The sequence below is a fragment of the Vicugna pacos genome, chromosome 21, assembly GCF_048564905.1.
Source record: "Vicugna pacos chromosome 21, VicPac4, whole genome shotgun sequence".
NCBI classification, from domain to species: domain Eukaryota; kingdom Metazoa; phylum Chordata; class Mammalia; order Artiodactyla; family Camelidae; genus Vicugna; species Vicugna pacos.
Window position 1 is genome coordinate 29,216,490 of NC_133007.1, and position 17,305 is coordinate 29,233,794.

Here is a 17,305-nt window from a genome sequence, read left to right on the forward strand (position 1 = left end):
TATTGAGCACCTACAGTGTGCAGGGCATAATACTAAATGGTAGAGACACAAAAAGCTGACAGGCACCATGGCCCCCACTTCAGAAGTTTAGAGCCCAGCTGAGGAGCTGGGGGCCTTGTGGCAAAGTAGTCACACTGGTTCCACAAGGCGCGTCTCACACCAGGTTCCTAGTTTATAGCTCCTCCAAAAACTATGGTGTCATAGGCAGCATAGGCGAAGAGTCACAAACAAAACCAAGTGGAGCGGGGATGGTAAGTCGTGGTTTGTGGGCCTGCTCTGTCTTCACACGTTGGGACTCCCTTGGGTAGGTGGGAAATGTATCACTGTTGTCAGCTCTTTCATCTTCCATATCCCAGGTTGAGATTAATAAGGTTAGGAAGCAAAAAGAGTCTATCTGCCGCTCCTGCCTTCTATTCCAAACTCGAGGAAAGCATTGCCTGGAACCACAAAGATAGACTAAAAGGAAGGGAAAGAAACGACAGAAAGTCAAGAACTGTGTTCTCTTTGGATGCTAAGACGACGCCTCCAGGGGGCAGCACCAAGGCAGAGAAATACACTAAAATCGGTCAGTCCTCCTTTCCTTGGTCTGGGGCTCCCCACCATTACTCCTCCCATTCCTCCCAACTTTATTTTTAGCTGCCAGTGGGAGGGGGCAGGATGGGAGGGAAAGTAAAGAAAACAGAGAAGGAGAGGGACAGAGGCACAGAGGACTTCTCACACGGACAGGGAACGACCAGGCATGGAGCTCCCCCTCATCCCTCACCTGTCCTTGCCCTTGGTGCTCCTGACAGGTGAGGGAGGTTAAGTTCTTGGTTTCTGGTGGGAATGGAAGAGGTAGAGATTGTTTAGCATTGGGACCTTTATGGTTAAAATTCTTTGGGAGTTAGGTTGAGGGGTTAACTGATTTCTACATTCCTCGTCTGTGTGTGCGCGTGTGTGCGTGTGTGTGCGCGCGTGCACACACGTTTGCATTCTTATGCCCACACAGATGACTGCCTGGCAGGGGCTGAAGCTGTCCAGTGCCTTGTGTAATATTTGTGTGCAATTATCTAAAACTTTCTCCTAAGCCCTGGGGGAGTGAAGGGACCAAAAGGAAACATGATCTGACCTTCCTCGTGGCTAGTCTGATTACTATTACCCGCCTCCCTATTTCTGCCTATTCTTGGTGGTCTTTGGGGTCTAGGCATAACTGATTGACTATGGTCAGAGCTCTGGGTTTACCTAACCAATGAGATACAGTTCCTGCTCATACAGTCCTGCCAGTTTCCTAGATGTGAAAAGGCTCACATACACCTTTCTGAAACTGAGCATGCTTTAAGACAGAACTGTGACCATTGGTGTAAGTGGTGGTAGGGTGGCCTGAGAGGGGGTTGCTTGAAAGGAAGGAACAAGACACAGTTAGGGAAAGAACCATGGAGGGACAAGAGGCCTGGAATTTTTCCTCATCAGTGCCCTGTAATCTTCGTTTCCTAAAATACCAGCTCTGCTTTTAAAGGGGTAGGGGTTGGGAGGGAAGAATCGGCCAGTACAGATGGAGGGGTTGTCTTAGTGTGGGCTGAGAGTTAAGGAAGAAATGCAGGTAGGTAGGGGCAGCTGGCTGGGGGATGAGTTAGAAAGGAAGCGGGTTGTGAGAAATTGGGGGTGATGCGACACTTGGAAAGGGTGGATGGCAAACCATGTGTGTGGGCAGGCAAGTGGCTCCACCCAGTTAATTACTGCTGAGGTTTTCAGGGCTGGAATCAACCAGAGACCTAGACATTGGAGAAAGAAGTGAGGATGTAACGATGCTTGTAGTCAAGAAGAGAGAGGAAGGAAAGGAGAGACCTGGATTGCAGTGTTCCTTAACCTCTTGTCTCCCTGTGGTCCTGGGTTTGGGGAGACTTTGGTAGGAACAGTTGTTCTGGGGCTGCAGAAAGGCCTCCCTCTTTTGACCTTCATAGCTTGGAGAGGAGGATGTGTAGGAGGAATGATGTAGAAAAGAGGAACTTGACCCTTTCAGACATGTCTGTAAATGAGATTTCGGGGGTGGGAATGGAAATACAGCCGTGCAACAGCATGGCAGAGGGCCACACGTTAGACGTCTGACCCAAACACAGGAAAGAGCTCATCCTTGCTTGGAGCTCTGGGTGCGTGACATTGACAGAGGCCAGGAGAGCTTATGAGTAAGAAGAAGGGAGAGAGACTGAGATCAAAACATGCCCTTTACGGCATCTCTCTTGTTGCACCTCTGGGCATTCATTAGCCTCACCAACTGAATCCTGCTAACTTTATGATCCTGGCCCCCAGGTTTCTGCTGCCCCTTTAACCTGGATGTGCATCGCCCACGCCTATTTCCAGGGCCACCTGAGGCTGAATTTGGATACAGTGTCTTGCAACATGTTGGGGGTGGACGGCGATGGTGAGGAGGAAACCAGAGAGCCATGGGACTGGGACTGTGCTAGAGCTGTTAAAGGGGAGGTGAAGTAGATGGATATGTAAACTTGTCTGGTTCTTTGGAAGTGGCTGGAGCTCTAGACTTGCTATCCCCATGCCCTTTCCCTCTGGTCTATCTCAAGTGTCATATTCACACTATGCTTGTATTCATGTCCTCCTCCCAGGATGCTGGTGGGTGCCCCCTGGGATGGGCCTTCAGGTGACCGAAGAGGGGACGTTTATCGCTGCCCTGTAGGGGGCTCTCACAATGCCCCATGTGCCAAGGGCCACTTGGGTAAGAAGATTCCTCATGCTTCCACTCCTAAACTCTAACCTCGATGAGTAGCTTTGACCCCTTACACCTCACCACTTCACCTCCATATCCCACATACTCCCCGCTCATGACTCACCCTGATGTCACCCTCTTCCCAAATCACCCTGAACTCTAGCACCCCATCTGTGACCCCCATGATCTCTTCCACTCCCCTCCAGGTGACTACCCACTAGGAAATTCATCTCGTCCTGCTGTGAATATGCACCTGGGGATGTCGCTACTAGAGACAGATGGTGACGGGGGATTCATGGTAAGCTAAGGAAAGGGTGGTGGCAGGGTTTCTGAAAGTTCGTGGCAGAGAAGAGGGTGGCATGATAAGGGAAACTGGTCTATGTGTAGCCGTCAAGGAGTTAAACCTAGACCGCAAGGAGGGGACTCTCGGGGAGTGGACGCAATGGCTCTTTGACAAGGAGCATGTTCTGAGGGCGCCCTCCCAAGCCTGGGAGTGACTGTCTCCCCCCGCCCATCCCCAGGCTTGTGCCCCTCTCTGGTCGCGTGCTTGCGGCTCCTCTGTCTTCAGTTCTGGGATCTGCACCCGTGTAGATGCTTCGTTTCAGCCCCAGGGAAGTCTGGCACCCACCGCGCAACGTGAGCCAGGAGCAGGGCCTGAGGACTCGGTTCCCAGAACAGGGTGCAGGGCGGGGAAAAGATGGGGCTGCAGGGTGTGATGCTTGGCGGGGGGCCTGCATGGCTGTCCTCATTGCTACCTAATGTGCCTGCAAAAGCTCCATGTTTCCTAACAGATTAGAATTCAGGCTCTTTACGAGGGTATCAAGACTCCACGAACTGATTTAACCAACTCCACCTGTGTCCCTCCGTACCCTGCACCTCGGCTGTAGCCTTCACCTCGCCATTCTCCTGTGTGTCATCTATCTTTATACCTCTACCTCCCTTTGTTTAAAGTGTTCTCCACCCAGATGCCTTTCCTCATACTCCCCGCTCCTCCAGCACCTCCAGTCTTCAATGTCTTCTCAGTTGCTGCCTCCTTTGCTTCCCCACCAGCAGAACTGACCCTCTTTTGTTCTCCAGCAGCAGAGTGGTGCTATGTTTCTACCTAGCACTTAATTCCTTCTTCTCTGTTTTTTAGTAAATTGTACGTATGCTCATCTTCTCTTTTACCTATTTCTGTATTTACCCAGGACCTGGCACACTACCTTCCTTGCATGTAAGAAGTGCCTAATAAATGTTTGAATTGAACGTGCCTTCCTGTGACCTCTTCCCCTGTCACCCCCATGCCCAGTATCCCCTACCCCTCTGTTCCTCATCACCACGCCCCTCCTCCTAGGCTGCCCCACCTATATGGATGTCGTCATTGTCTTGGATGGCTCCAACAGCATCTATCCCTGGTCTGAAGTTCAGACCTTCCTACGAAGACTGGTAGGGAGATTGTTTATTGACCCGGAGCAGATACAGGTAAGAGAAGGCAATACAGATGGACTTGGAGGGGGGAGAGACAGGGAGAGAGGAGGAAGATGTGGACAGTAGCTTCAGTAGTATCCAGGTGCCCATCTCCCCTCCCTCACATACCTTCTTCTGCCACCCCCACCCCCCTGTGCCCCCTGCACATCCCATTCCAACGTGCACGCTGCATTCTCAGGTCGGGCTGGTACAGTATGGAGAGAGCTCTGTACACGAGTGGTCCCTGGGGGATTTCCGAACCAAAGAAGAAGTGGTGAGAGCAGCAAGGAACCTGAGCCGACGAGAGGGGCGAGAAACAAAGACTGCTCAAGCAATCACGGTGGCCTGGTGAGGCACTGGGAGGGGGAGCGTGGGAGGCGAGTGGGAGGGTCTAGAAGGGTTAGAGGCGGGTTTGGAGTGCAGTGTGTATTCCCAAGGTGTCCTGCAAGCTTATCTTTGTCTGCACCGGGACGGTGGGTGGGAGAGGCGAGGCGGGCTGCCCCTGCGCTCCTTCTCCCTGCGTTTCCACAGCGTCTGTGTCTGTGTCTGTCCACGTTTCCACTTCTGGCTCTCTGCAGACGGAATTCTCTCTGTCTGTACACCCCCATCCCACTTTGACCTTGGCCCTTAGGTTCTCCACCACTCATGTCCTAGATCGTTCTCCAAACGTGACAAAACTCATCTCCCAGAAGACTTCCCTGGCCTGGCCATTCTTCTCTATTCTACGTTCCCTTAATATTTGTCCTTTCAAATGCAATATTTGCCGATTGAATCTATGAATGTGTGATTTTAATCTTCTTTGGATTGATGATACGCTGCTCCACATGTTCTATGATGTTCAGACATTTGAGCTCGCACTCTGTGCCTTTCTCTGCGCTAGACAGTTGGGGAGATGGGCTACAGGCAAGAGGCCTGACCTCGGTGGACGGCTGGCAGTGTTAAGTACTGTGTGGGCGTGTATCTGTCTGCGTACATCTCATTGCACCTCAGTCCTCTCTCTTCTTAGCACAGAAGGATTCAGTCAGTCCCGTGGGGGCCGACCAGAGGCTGCCAGGCTACTGGTGGTTGTCACTGATGGAGAATCACATGATGGAGAGGAGCTCCCCGCAGCACTGAAGGCCTGTGAGGCTGGAAGAGTGACACGCTACGGGATAGCTGTGAGAATCAGCTCCGGATCTGAAAGGACGGCAGCGGGTGGGGGTAGCGACACTGAGGACTGGGAGCCTGAGGAACACGGGCATTAGCCACTTCCCAGACATCAGCCGTGTTTCCCTTTCTTCTCTTCAGTTGGCTGGGACCTGTACCAGCTCTGACATTCACTCCTCACAGCCAACAGACCCCATGTTGATCTCTGACCCCAGGTCCTTGGTCACTACCTCCGGCGGCAGCGAGACCCCAGCGCTTTCCTGCGAGAAATCAGAGCTATTGCCAGTGATCCAGACGAGAGGTTCTTCTTCAACGTCACAGACGAAGCTGCGCTGACTGATATCGTGGATGCATTAGGGGACCGAATTTTTGGCCTTGAGGGTAATGGTTACCTTGGAGAGGTGGAGGACAGGGTAGGAGAAGCGCTGGGATAAAGGTGGGGTTCTCGAAGGAGTTTGGTAGGTCAGGGAGGGAATTGTCTTCTCTTGTATTGCCTCTGTATTTTCTCACGCTCAGGGTCCCATGGAGAAAATGAAAGCTCCTTTGGGCTGGAAATGTCTCAGATTGGTTTCTCTACTCATCGGCTAAAGGTTGGACAGACTCTGGCCTCTCCACGACCCCTCTCAACATCTGACCCCTTCCAACCTCTAATTCAGACAACTTCAACCCCAGGGTTCTTCTAGCTTCCTCCCTTAACCAGTGTCCACGCTGACCTTCCCGTGCTTTTCTAACTGACCAAAGCATGCCCTCAGTGACCCTCTCACTCCCGGAAAGTGTGTTTCTTCTCATTCTCTACTGTCTTTTCAGCAAACCCATCTGTTCTGCCCTACAGGATGGGATTCTCTTTGGGATGGTAGGGGCTTATGACTGGGGGGGCTCAGTGTTATGGCTTGAAGAAGGTCACCGCCTCTTCCCGCCACGGACAGCCCTAGAAGATGAGTTCCCCCCTGCATTACAGAACCATGCAGCCTACCTGGGTGAGTAGCAGAGAACTGCAAAGGACTAGAGGGTGGAGGGGAGGGAGAAAAATGCTGCCTCGGTGCGGGGTGTAAGGTTCTCACTTTTAACTTGTGCAGGTCCTCGCTGACCTGCTACTTTCCTTGGGACCCCTTGTATACCTTTAGGGAGCCCTCCTACTCTGGCCCCGTCTTCTTTTCCTTTCACCCTGATTCCTTGTCCGCTTCCAGGTTACTCTGTTTCCTCCATGCTTTTGCGGGGTGGACGCCGCCTCTTTCTCTCAGGGGCTCCTCGGTTTAGACATCGAGGAAAGGTCATCGCCTTCCAGCTTAAGAAAGATGGGGCTGTGAGGGTCGCCCAGAGCCTCCAGGGGGAGCAGGTAGGGCATCCAAGGGAGGGTGGGACCCTCGGATCCTAAGGGATCTCCAGGCTGGGGGTGGGGGGCGGGAAGTGAAGGGGCCTGAAAAGTCTGCATTGAATTCTAGTTGGCAGAGTCTGTCAAGGGGTTGAGGCCCAGGTTGGAAGGTGCTTCCCATTGTTATAATCTTCCCTTCTCCTTCCTCTGGGGTCACGACTACCCACCACTCCCCAGATTGGCTCGTACTTTGGCAGTGAGCTCTGCCCATTGGATACGGATGGAGATGGAACAACTGATGTCTTACTTGTGGCCGCCCCCATGTTCCTGGGGCCCCAGAACAAGGAGACGGGACGCGTCTATGTGTATCTGGTGGGCCAGGTGAGACTTGCTGGACCTCCTAGAACTTGTTTGTCGGGGGGAGGGGGAGGGAAGAAGGGAAGGCGCGCGCATCTGAGGGCTGGCTGAGAGGCTGGGACTGTCAAATCAGCATCGTCCGTCTTCTCACCTCCACCAGCAGTCCTTGCTGACACTCCAGGGAACACTTCAGCCAGAACCCCCCCAGGATGCTCGGTTTGGCTTTGCCATGGGTGCCCTTCCTGATCTGAACCAGGATGGTTTTGCTGATGTGGCTGTGGGGGCGCCCCTGGAGGATGGGCACCGTGGAGCACTGTACATATACCATGGGAGCCGGAGTGGAGTTAGGCCCCGTCCTGCCCAGGTCAGGAGTGCCCAGATAAAGCTGGGGTGTGGTGGGAGGATGGGTGGGGGAGGGAGGTGGACTCTTTGCTGATCATTGCTCCCCTGGGCTTGAAACCCAAACTGAACCAGTGCTTTTTTTATCAGTAGTCGAAAAGGTAAGTGGTAGGGTAGGAAACGTGTTGCTGTACCAGGGGCTCTTGAACGCAGGGAAGTTCCTCCTATTCCGCCTCATGCCTGGGGGGAGAGTTAGAAAGAGCCAGGTGGGAGACCTGGGGAACCCGGTGTGTGAGCCCCTGCTCAGTCCCTCCTCTCTCCCTCTCAGCGGGTTGCTGCTGTCTCCATGCCACAGGCCCTCAGCTACTTTGGCCGGAGTGTGGATGGCCGGCTAGATCTGGATGGAGATGACCTGGTAGATGTGGCTGTGGGTGCCCAAGGGGCAGCCGTCCTGCTCAGGTGAGCGGTCCCAGCTCGGGTAGCAGTGGATGGCATCGCACAGCTGTTAAAAGCAAGGGCTTTGGGGTCACAAACTTGGATTTGGATTTCTTGATCAGCTTACTCTGTGCCTCCATTTCCTAGTTTATAAAATGAGAATAATAATAGTACCTGCCTTGTAGGCTTGTTGTGAGGATTAAATACAATAATCCATGTAAAGACCATAAGACTGGGCCTAGCACGTGCAAAGTGCTTGCTAAATGTTGGCTGTTATCTTACTTCTGTCAGAAGGTTCCAGGGTGGAGACACATGTGTCACCTGTCACCTAGCCCCGTATTCTTTCCTTTGACCTCAGGGAGGGAATCACTGGAGACTGCCTTTCTCAAAGGGCTTTCCTTCCACTGGTAGAATTTCTTTCCCTCCCTGTTCCCAGCTCCCGGCCCATTGTCCACCTGGCCCCTTCACTGGAAGTGACCCCGCCAGCCATCAGTGTGGTTCAGAGGGACTGCAGGCGGCGAGGCCAGGAGGCAGCCTGCCTATCCGCAGCCCTTTGCTTCCAAGTGACCTCCCGCACTCCTGGCCACTGGGATCGCCGATTCTGTGAGTGACTAGAGTGCATCCCAGGCAACTCTGAACCCCAGCCTGCCATGGTCTCTGGACCTTTCTCCACCTCCACTCTTGCCTGCCTCATTCAGATGTGCGGTTCACAGCATCACTGGATGAGTGGACAGCTGGAGCCCGTGCAGCGTTTGACAGCTCTGGCCAGAGACTGTCCTCTTGGCGGCTCCGGCTCAGTGTGGGCAATGTCACTTGTGAGCAGCTTCACTTCCACGTGCAGGTGAGGAGTGGGCAGGAACTGCTTTGCATCAGGGCCTGGGGGTGAGAGGAAGGCTGGATCAGAGGGGAAGTTTCTGCTGGACTGGCAAGAAAGCCAAAGCCAGGAAAGTGAGAAAGTCCAAACCTGGGAGTCAGGCTAGTCCGGGTTTGAAGCCCAGCTCTGCCATTTACTACCTGTGAATTCCGGCAAGCCACATAACCTGCAAGCCTTAGTTTCCCTGCTGGAAAGGGGGGATAGTGATGATGACTGTGTCACAGGAGGTGTCTTAGAATTAAATGTCATAGTCTTTTGGGGGGAGGTAATTAGTGTTATTTATTTATTTGTTTATTTATTTATTTAAGTGGAATTACTGAGGATTGAACCCAAGACCTCATGCATGCTAAGTGTGCACTCTGCTACTGAGCTATACCCTCCCCGCAAATGTAATAGTCTTCTTAAAACCTGAGGACAGTGCCAAGCACACAGAAAATGCTCAGTAAATGATCCCCCTCATGATCGCATTCCGCCGGGGGCCTGGGTTGTATCCCTAACCGCGGCTTCGCATGATCCTTGACTCTGGTTTCTCTCAGGACACATCAGATTACCTCCGGCCAGTCGTCTTGACTGTGACCTTTGCTTTGGACAACACCACAAAGCCAGGACCTGTGCTGGAAGAGGGCTCGCCCACCTTCATACGAAAGCTGGTCAGCAGTGCCAAGCCCTGCCCTGCCCCTGGGTCCCAACGCTGCCCTTCTCAGTGCATTCAAGCACAAAGGGGGAGGAGACATGGGACGACAGCAGAAGCTGACCTGGGCACCCCCCTCTTGTCTTTCCACTTCTCCTCCAGTCCCGCTCCTTCTCCTTGTCTTCCTCTCAGCCCTCAGCCCTTCTCTCCCCTCTAGGTCCCCTTCTCAAAGGACTGCGGCCCCGACAATGAATGTGTCACAGATCTGGCACTTCGAGCCAGTATGGACATCAGAGGCTCCAGGTGGGATGGGCATGACCTGGCCAAACCAGGGTGACCTGAGACAGACCAGAGGGGCCCTGAAGCGAGACGGAGGGTTGATTCTCACCCAGGAAAAGAGAAGTGAGGCTTCTGGCACCCCTCAAGTCTGGGCCCTCCTTTACCCGCCCCTCCTAGGAAGGAGCCCTTTGTGGTTCGGGGTGGTCGGCGGAAGGTGCTCGTGTCAGCAGCTCTGGAGAACAGGGAGGAAAACGCCTACAACACGAGCCTGAGCCTCAGCTTTTCTAGAAACCTCCATCTGTCCAGCTTCACTCCTCAGGTGCCCTTGCGGGAGGGAGCTGGGGAGGAGTCGGGGAAGGAGGAGGAAGAAGACTAGGGTGTTGGCTGTGAGGGGCTCTGGGGAAGGGCTGCATTTAGAAGCTGCAGGCAGGAGAGCAGTGGCAGCCCCAGCTCCAGCCTCCACCCTCGGTGCTCTGCTCTCAGAGGGACAGCGCAGTAAAGGTGGAATGTGCAGCCCCTTCCCCTCACGCCCGACTCTGCAGCGTGGGGCATCCTGTCTTCCGGTCTGGAGGCAAGGTGAGCTGGGGCCCGGGATGAGAAAGGGGCTCTGACAGGGGAAGCAAATTTATGGTTACCAGGGGAAAAGGGAGGTGGAAGGGATAAATTAGGAGTTGGAGATATGCAGATGCTAACTACTATGTATAAAATAGATAAGTGACAAGTTTCTACTGTATAGCCCAGGGGACTATTTCAAGAAGAAAGAAAGAAAGAGAGAGAGGGAGGAAGGAAGGAAGGGAGGGAGGGAGGAAGGAAGGAAGGAAGAAAGGGAGGGAGGAAGGAAGGAAGGAAGAAAGGGAGGGAGGAAAGAAGGAAGGGAAGGAAGGGAGGGAGGAAGGAAGGAAGGAAGGAAGGAAGGAAGGGAGGGAGGAAGGGCTCTGAGAGAGCAGGGGCTGGAATCTGTGGGGCCTGGCAGTTTAGGGGAAGAGGCACACAATGACTCCTTTTCCTCTGCAGCTGCCCCATGAAAAGAAACCTCCTGTGACCCCATGTCCCTTGCCCTCAGGTGACTTTTCTTCTAGAGTTTGAGTTTAGCTGCTCCTTCCTCCTGAGCCAGGTCCTTGTGAGGCTAACTGCTGCCAGGTGAGGACAAGGAGAATTTCTCCCCGGCCCTCTCCTGCTGGGTCTTGGCAGTGGGGAGGTAGGGGGTGGGGGGTGGAAACAGCACTGGCTCCTCTACTCCAGAGAGGGGTGCCTGAGACAGGGCTGGGACGTGAGCCTCTCCCCCTGACCCTACAGCAACAGCCTGGAGAGAAACGGAACCCTTCAAGACAACACAGTCCAGACCTCAGCCTACATCCAATATGAGCCTCACCTCCTATTCGCTAGGTACAGCCTAGCTTCCCGCTGGGACTCCATCCTGACCTCAGATTCATACTCCGTTTCCTCCCTTTCCCTCCATGTGCTTCAGCGTTCCTGAACACCAAACCCCTGGGGCTCCTCCATCTTTTTGCCCTCAGTCCCACTCATGCTGAAATTTCTCTTTTAAACATCTTACTTCCCTGGGCATGGGTATATCTACACCTCCTAGGCGTAGGGCTTTGCTGGGCCCTAGGGATAGGAGCTCGGGTGAGGGAAAATGGGATGTGGTCATGAAGTATATGTCAAGTCTATGTCATGTCCTGTTTCTGTCTTCTCTATGTACCCCCATCTCTTTATCCATGTGCTGGCCTTGCCTCCCCTGAATCCATGTCTGTGTGCTGATCATGTGCCCCTGCGTCTGTGTCATGGCTGTGACCATGTACTTCCTGACTTGGTGTCCATGCAGTGAGTCCACTCTGCACCGCTATGAGGTTCACCCATATGGGACCCTCCCAGTGGGCCCTGGCCCCGAATTCAAAACCACTCTTAGGGTGAGAAGCTGGAGGGGCCTTGGCATGAGCAGGGGGAGGGGGAGAGTCCTGGGGAAGTGATGGAAGCGTTTCTTGTAGATTTCAGTGGTATCCAGGGTAAAGGGAACAGATGAGAAGGGTCCTTCTCTATCCCACCTCTTCTCATTTCCAATCCTCCTTTTAGGTTCAGAACCTTGGCTGCTATGTGGTCAGTGGCCTCATCATCTCAGCCCTCCTTCCAGCTGTGGCCCATGGGGGCCATTACTTCCTGTCCCTGTCTCAAGTCATCACTAACAACGTGAGTCTGGGCCAGGGGTGTATGGAACCCTGCCACCTCGATCTGGTAGACTCACCCAGCTCCCTGTCTGCTGGGTCATTGCTCTCAGGGCTCCTCCTTCCCCAGGAGACCTTTCTTTTACGCACGTAGCTGCTTTGAGAAGATAGAATGGGATGACCCAGGGAAGAACTACAGGAGTGTGGGTGGTATGCTCCTGCTCAGCCTGGAGTGGCTGGCCCTCACCATCTGAGGGACCCTCAAGTTGGATCTTCCTCTAGGCAAGCTGCACAGTGCAGAACCTGACTGAGCCCCCAGGCGCCCCCGTGCATCCAGAGGAGCTTCAGGACACAAGCAGGCTGGTGCGAGTCACAGAGGGTGAAGAGGGCTTCCAGCATGGGAATGCAGGGGGGAGCTGTGGGGCGGAGGGGGGTCTCTCTACCCCAAGGTCCTGATCCGTCTCTCTCTTCTGGTAGAACGGGAGCAATGCTCGGTGTCAGGTCGTGAGGTGCCACCTTGGGCGACTGGCAAAGGGGACTGAGGTGTCTGTCGGGCTACTGAGGCTGGTTCACAATGAATTTTTCCGGAGGGTAAACTCTTCCTTTCTTACTGCTCTCCCCTTCTGCTCCTATCTGGGACTTTAGCACAGGCTTTTCGGGTAGACCGACTCTGTTCAAGTTCTAGCTTTGTCTCTGTTCAATTTCTAGCTTTGTCTCCTTCTATCACAGTTATTTAATTTTTTTAAGCTTCTTTCTCCTTATCTCTAAGATAATACCTACTTCATGGGGTTTTTGTAAAGAATAAGTTAGTAGGGAGGGGATGGGTATAGCTCAGTGGTAGAGAGCTTGCTTTGCATGTGCGAGGTCCTGGGTTCAACCCCAGCACCTCTATTAACCAACCAACCAAACAAACAAACCTAATGACACCCCCCCCAAAAAAAGAATTTAAAGAAGAGTGAAAAAATGATGAACAATGAGATGGACTCACTAGAAGCTAGTTACTGTCCTCGTGTTTCTATTTCCCTCCGTTTATCATCTCTTAGTGCTGTATCAATAATCAGTCAACATTTACAGGACACCTAAATTCAATCGACCCATCAAGTACCCACTGTATAAAAGGCCCTGACTTAGGTAGACACTGAGGAGAATATGGCCAACATTTAGCACCATGCCTAACTTCCTGTGCTGATTTAATACATTGTTGTTAAATGAATGAATAAATAGTTGACATCACAGGCAGGGAGCTGCTGGGAAGTGACATTGCATAGCTGAAAGGGATCTAGAATATGAAAGCTCTTTAAAGCTAGGGAGATGAAATTGAACTTAACAGGACAGGCAGTCAGGAGTCGGTGTGATTTCCTGAGCATGGAGATGAAATCTTAGTTGTAACAGCTCTTTAGTGCCAGGGGTTTATATCGTGCTTTCCCACGTGCCATCTACTTTGAATAACACAAGATCCCTGGGGTGTAGGTATGTCTCAGGGAAGTTAGGTCTGACAGACCATCCCTCTCCAAGTCTGGTTCTCTCTTTATCTCCCTTTGGTATCCTTTTAAAAATTCATTTATTTATTCTTTCAACAAAGATTTGTTGAGAAACTGTGCTAGGTACTTGGGACACGTAAATTACTAAGGTACTACCCTTGACCTCAAAAATCTTATAGCTCACTGCTGAAAGAGAAGTAAAGAGAATGTTCTAACCCAGCCTAGGGTGGTGGAGGTTTGGAAAAGACACCTTCCTGCTTCCCAGAGGGGAGGACATCTAAACTTCAGCCTGAAGGAAGGGTAGGAGTTGAATGAATTTCAAGCTGAGCAAACACAGTACAGGAAGGGTCAGAGGCTTTCCATCTATAACCCTTCCTCTCTTTCCCCATTGTTCTCCAGTCTTTTCCTCTGGTCTGAAGTGTCCTGGGAGCTGCACCTCTCAGCCTCACCCTTGCTATAGGGGTTCTGAGAGCCATATTCCGTGATGATGGCTCACTTTAAATGTCTTCTCATCCACAGGCCAAATTCAAGTCTCTAACAGTGGTCAGCACCTTTGAGCTGGGAACTGAGGAGGGGAGTGTCCTGCGGCTGACTGAAGCCTCCCGTTGGAGTGAGGTAGATTGGAGATTGAGTTTGAGAGCTGTGAAACTTGTGAGGGTGGGGATGAGATAAGGGCACCTGTGAGCTTTCTCAGAACAGAGGCATCTTCATTAGGCAGCAGTCAGGGGGTCCGAAGGGAAAAATCAGAATGGTGGGGGTCCCACTGCCTCCCTTCCTACCTCAGTTTCTTTCCTTTTATTCTCCTGTGTTAAGGTTGGCTTTGCTACAGTATGGGGCGAGGCTAGCTGGCCCAAAGTGTGCAAGTTAAAAACAACTCTCCTCCCTGTACAGAGCCTCCTGGAGGTGATTCAGACCCGCCCCGTGCTCCTCTCCCTGTGGGTCCTCGTTGGCAGCATCCTGGGAGGGCTGCTCCTGCTCGCGCTCCTTGTCTTCTGCCTCTGGAAGGTAAGCCCTGCTCCAGTGGGGAGTACTGGGCACGGCACCCACGCGGTAAGGGATCCCTGATTATAGCACCGGAGAACTGGATTTGTGCTGGGCAGCTAAGCAGGCTGTGGGTGTCATGCCCAGATCGCCTTCACTCTCTTCTGCAAATGTTGGTTGAATTAAACTAAGCCAAATACAATAAATTTGAACCTCATTTTTGGAAGCAGAACAAAATGGAAGACTTCAGATACATCTCAGGGCTGTTGGCAAGGCCCCTAGGCAGGGCATTTGGCAATGACTCTTATCTCTTCCTCTATAGCTTGGCTTCTTTACCCGTAAGAAAATCCCTGAGGGAGAAAAAAGAGAAGAGAAACTGGAACAGTGAATGTGGAATAAACTCTAGAAAGTCCTCCTGGCAGCTTCTCCAAAAGACTTGCATAAGAGCGGAGTTTGGGGGCCTCAGATGGGACAAGAAGAAGCCTCTGATCTCCCCAGACCTGCAGCCTGACTTTTGAGTCACGAGGATGCTGCTGGCAAGAGATGAGGCCTTACCTCAGACAAGAAGGGCTGGCACCAAAACCAGGAACACCCCCACCTTGTGCTTCCCTCCTCATGATCCTGGTTCCAGAGCCAACACTGGGGCTTTGGTGTAGGGCCCTTTCTCCCCAACCCCCAGGAATCTAAAATTTTTTGCTTTGTTCCGTGACTTCCTTCAGGTTCCCTCTATGTCCTCGCTCACAATTTGGAATGGATGGGGGTCGTCTTCCTCCATTTCCCGCTTCTCACCTTCCTGCCTGCTCCCCACTCCACAGGAGAGAGCTGACGTTGGCTTGAAAAAGTAAAGTCAACATCTGCTGCTTTCCTGTGGAGTCTGGTGATTCAGAGAGCCAGATGGGGAGCGTCAACAGGAAAAAGGGAGGAGGAGAAGCCACAAGAGACATTCTGTACAATTCCAAGGAACAGAGAAGCCTTTAGACAGGCAACTGCCATCCCACTGAAACCTGAGACTTTAGTGGTGCGCTCGCCCGCCCTCAGGTGCTGGCGAAAGGGAGCTGCCCCAGGCCTGCTGGGCAAGGGTTTCCCAACTCCGCAGCCTTCCCTGGGAGCAGAGCCAGGGCTGGGTGCCCAATTCTCTGGAGCCAGAGGCCCCCACGTGGCTAGAGCAGGAATAACAGAAGACTGAATGCCCCAGGCAGTTTTCTCCTCTCTCAGGCCTCACCAGCTCCTGAGCCCTCCTTGGAGCCTCGTCATAGAAAGAGAGAAGGGAGAGGATTGCTGCTTGATGGTGGGAAACCCTTTCAGCTTACCAGCTTTGGGAAGCTGCAGCCCTATGGGGTCTGAACACATGGGGTCCATGTTAGGGAAGCAGCTGAAGTAGGTGCAGGAGATCTCTGGGGAGCAAGACCTTACTTGCTTGGCACTGGTTGTGTAGCACAGATAGCTCCTAGGAAATGCTTCTGGAGGATCTCCAGTCATATCTTGTGGGGCTTCTCTGGTGGAATCAGTTTGCCAGCCCTTGCGTGATGTTTACTGGAAAACCCCAAGTTAATTTCTGGACCATTCCACCCCCTGACTCCCATTTTTTGGTCATGGCCAGTAAAGAGAGTTGGATTCTCATCGACAACTAGGTAACTTATATTTTTTTGTAATCAAGACTTTGGGTACCAAAGTCAGTTATTGGTCTCCAGAGGGCAGCTCTGACAGCCATTCAAAGAATTAGCACCCATTTAGAGCTGCAAAGAGAGGGGACCTGATTGGGCAGTTTGACTAGCAGCCACAGACCCTGTCCTCCAAGGCTGTTCTTGAGCTCTGGTTAGTGTTTATTTTGATGTGTCTCTGGCCTTTTACAGACGGCATTGTCTCTGTTTCCTTGCAGGGTGGACAGTGTATCAGATGGTCAGAACAAATAAAGTTCAGTGTCAAATGACTTCTGGCTCTATGTGAGTTCCCTGGGATGTATGCAGACTGTTCGCAATTGTTAAGGGGTGGAGTCTTGGTTCACCTGCGACCTTATACAGTTGGTCCCGGGAAGGCAAAGTTATGAAGTATTTGAAATGTTTTCTGGGACTCTTCCATTGGAGGTGTTCTCTAGCCTCCTGAAACCCTCACCTGCTTAGGTGAGCACAGGGTGTAAACGTGTGGGTTTGGTTAGCACTTACACTTAGATTGAAATCCCAGGTCTGCCATTTATTAGCTGTGTGGCCCTGGGCAAGTCATAACTACCCGAGGCTCAAATAGCAATAAGAGGCTGTGTAGTACAGTGGTTAAGAATGAAGCCATACTTGGGTTTAAACCTAAGCTATACCACTTAAACCCTATTTGACCCTGAACAGACTTAACATCTCTAAGTCTTGGCTTTCTTGACTTTAAAGTTATTAGAGTGTGAGGACTAAATGAGATGACTCAAGTAAAGTGAGCATATAGTAAGTACTCAATGAATGGTAACTATTGTTACAGAAATATTTTTTAATAAAATAATCTACCCCACCTACCGTGTGTTGTGCGGACTAAGAGAGAAGGTGCATTGAAGCACCAGGTGGTGCGTCTGATCTGGTGACTCACCTGCCCTTCACAGACCCTGAAGATTTGTTTCTTCGGTGTTATTGTCTCCTCCCACTAACTCTTAGCCTTTCTATGCCTCATTCCCTTTGAAATAAGCCCTCTAAACCCTCCGTGCCCACTAAGGTGATACTTGGATGATTAACTTAAGGTTCTAATGGCAGAAATCAAATTATTCAATTTCTTCATACACCCAGGGTTCTTCCAGTACCCTCAAGGAACATGTGCACTTCAACAATGGCCTTCTAGAGACCATGTCTCTGCCTTTGTTGCCTAACCCTGAGAATAGGCCTGTTTTGCCTATTAGGCAGGGACAACCATTCTGTGGCAAGCTGGTGAGTTATTTTGTGGCAAGAGGAGTCCATGATGGCCTTCAATACACTTCATATAAGCTATGGATTGATCAGCCTTTATGGAGCATACTGCTTCTGGGGTGGGGACTGAAGCTATGGATATGTTGACAGATCTCCCCTCTTTATCCCAACCTCTTTTTCAATAAGCCTATTACCTCTTCTTTGAAGCCCAGCCGGTTTGCGAAGCAACTGTAGAAACAACAGGCTGTCCCCAGACACACAAGTGTTGCTTTCTTCTCATTGTTGCTC

At 51.9% G+C, this 17,305-nt stretch overlaps 1 protein-coding gene across 8 annotated transcripts; it reads left to right on the top strand.

Annotated features, from left to right (window-relative positions):
- The first annotated feature begins 3 nt into the window (after positions 1-3).
- Positions 4-16,071, top strand: ITGA10 (integrin subunit alpha 10). Of its 8 annotated transcripts, none has more exons than XM_072946674.1 (30): positions 4-565; positions 2,287-2,398; positions 2,598-2,707; positions 2,905-2,996; positions 3,220-3,334; positions 4,032-4,159; positions 4,344-4,492; positions 5,151-5,301; positions 5,506-5,671; positions 5,807-5,880; positions 6,123-6,267; positions 6,478-6,626; positions 6,840-6,983; positions 7,120-7,323; positions 7,654-7,757; positions 8,170-8,336; positions 8,432-8,574; positions 9,144-9,257; positions 9,456-9,541; positions 9,695-9,836; positions 10,001-10,093; positions 10,581-10,657; positions 10,814-10,903; positions 11,343-11,427; positions 11,591-11,704; positions 11,962-12,042; positions 12,157-12,270; positions 13,680-13,775; positions 14,052-14,165; positions 14,464-16,071. In XM_072946674.1, the coding sequence occupies exons 1-30, from the start codon at positions 316-318 to the stop codon at positions 14,527-14,529; spliced, it is 3,675 nt and encodes a 1,224-aa protein (XP_072802775.1). In that variant the 5' UTR covers positions 4-315; the 3' UTR covers positions 14,530-16,071. The 8 variants fall into 8 exon arrangements, 5 of the variants coding, with proteins under 5 accessions (XP_072802775.1, XP_072802774.1, XP_072802776.1 ...); XM_072946673.1 differs by having other exon boundaries at positions 7,123-7,323; positions 7,627-7,757; XM_006212438.4 differs by lacking the exon at positions 4-565 and adding an exon at positions 646-791 and having other exon boundaries at positions 7,627-7,757.
- Positions 16,072-17,305: the final 1,234 nt, after the last annotated feature.

Coding starts and splice junctions, on each gene's coding strand:
- ITGA10 (XM_072946673.1), top strand. CDS start 316: ATGTATCACTGTTGTCAGCTCTTTCATCTTCCATATCCCAGGTTGAGA. Junction 10,904..11,342: donor CCTCACCTCCTATTCGCTAG/GTACAGCCTAGC, acceptor GTGTCCATGCAG/TGAGTCCACTCTGCACCGCT. Junction 13,776..14,051: donor AAGCCTCCCGTTGGAGTGAG/GTAGATTGGAGA, acceptor CTCCCTGTACAG/AGCCTCCTGGAGGTGATTCA.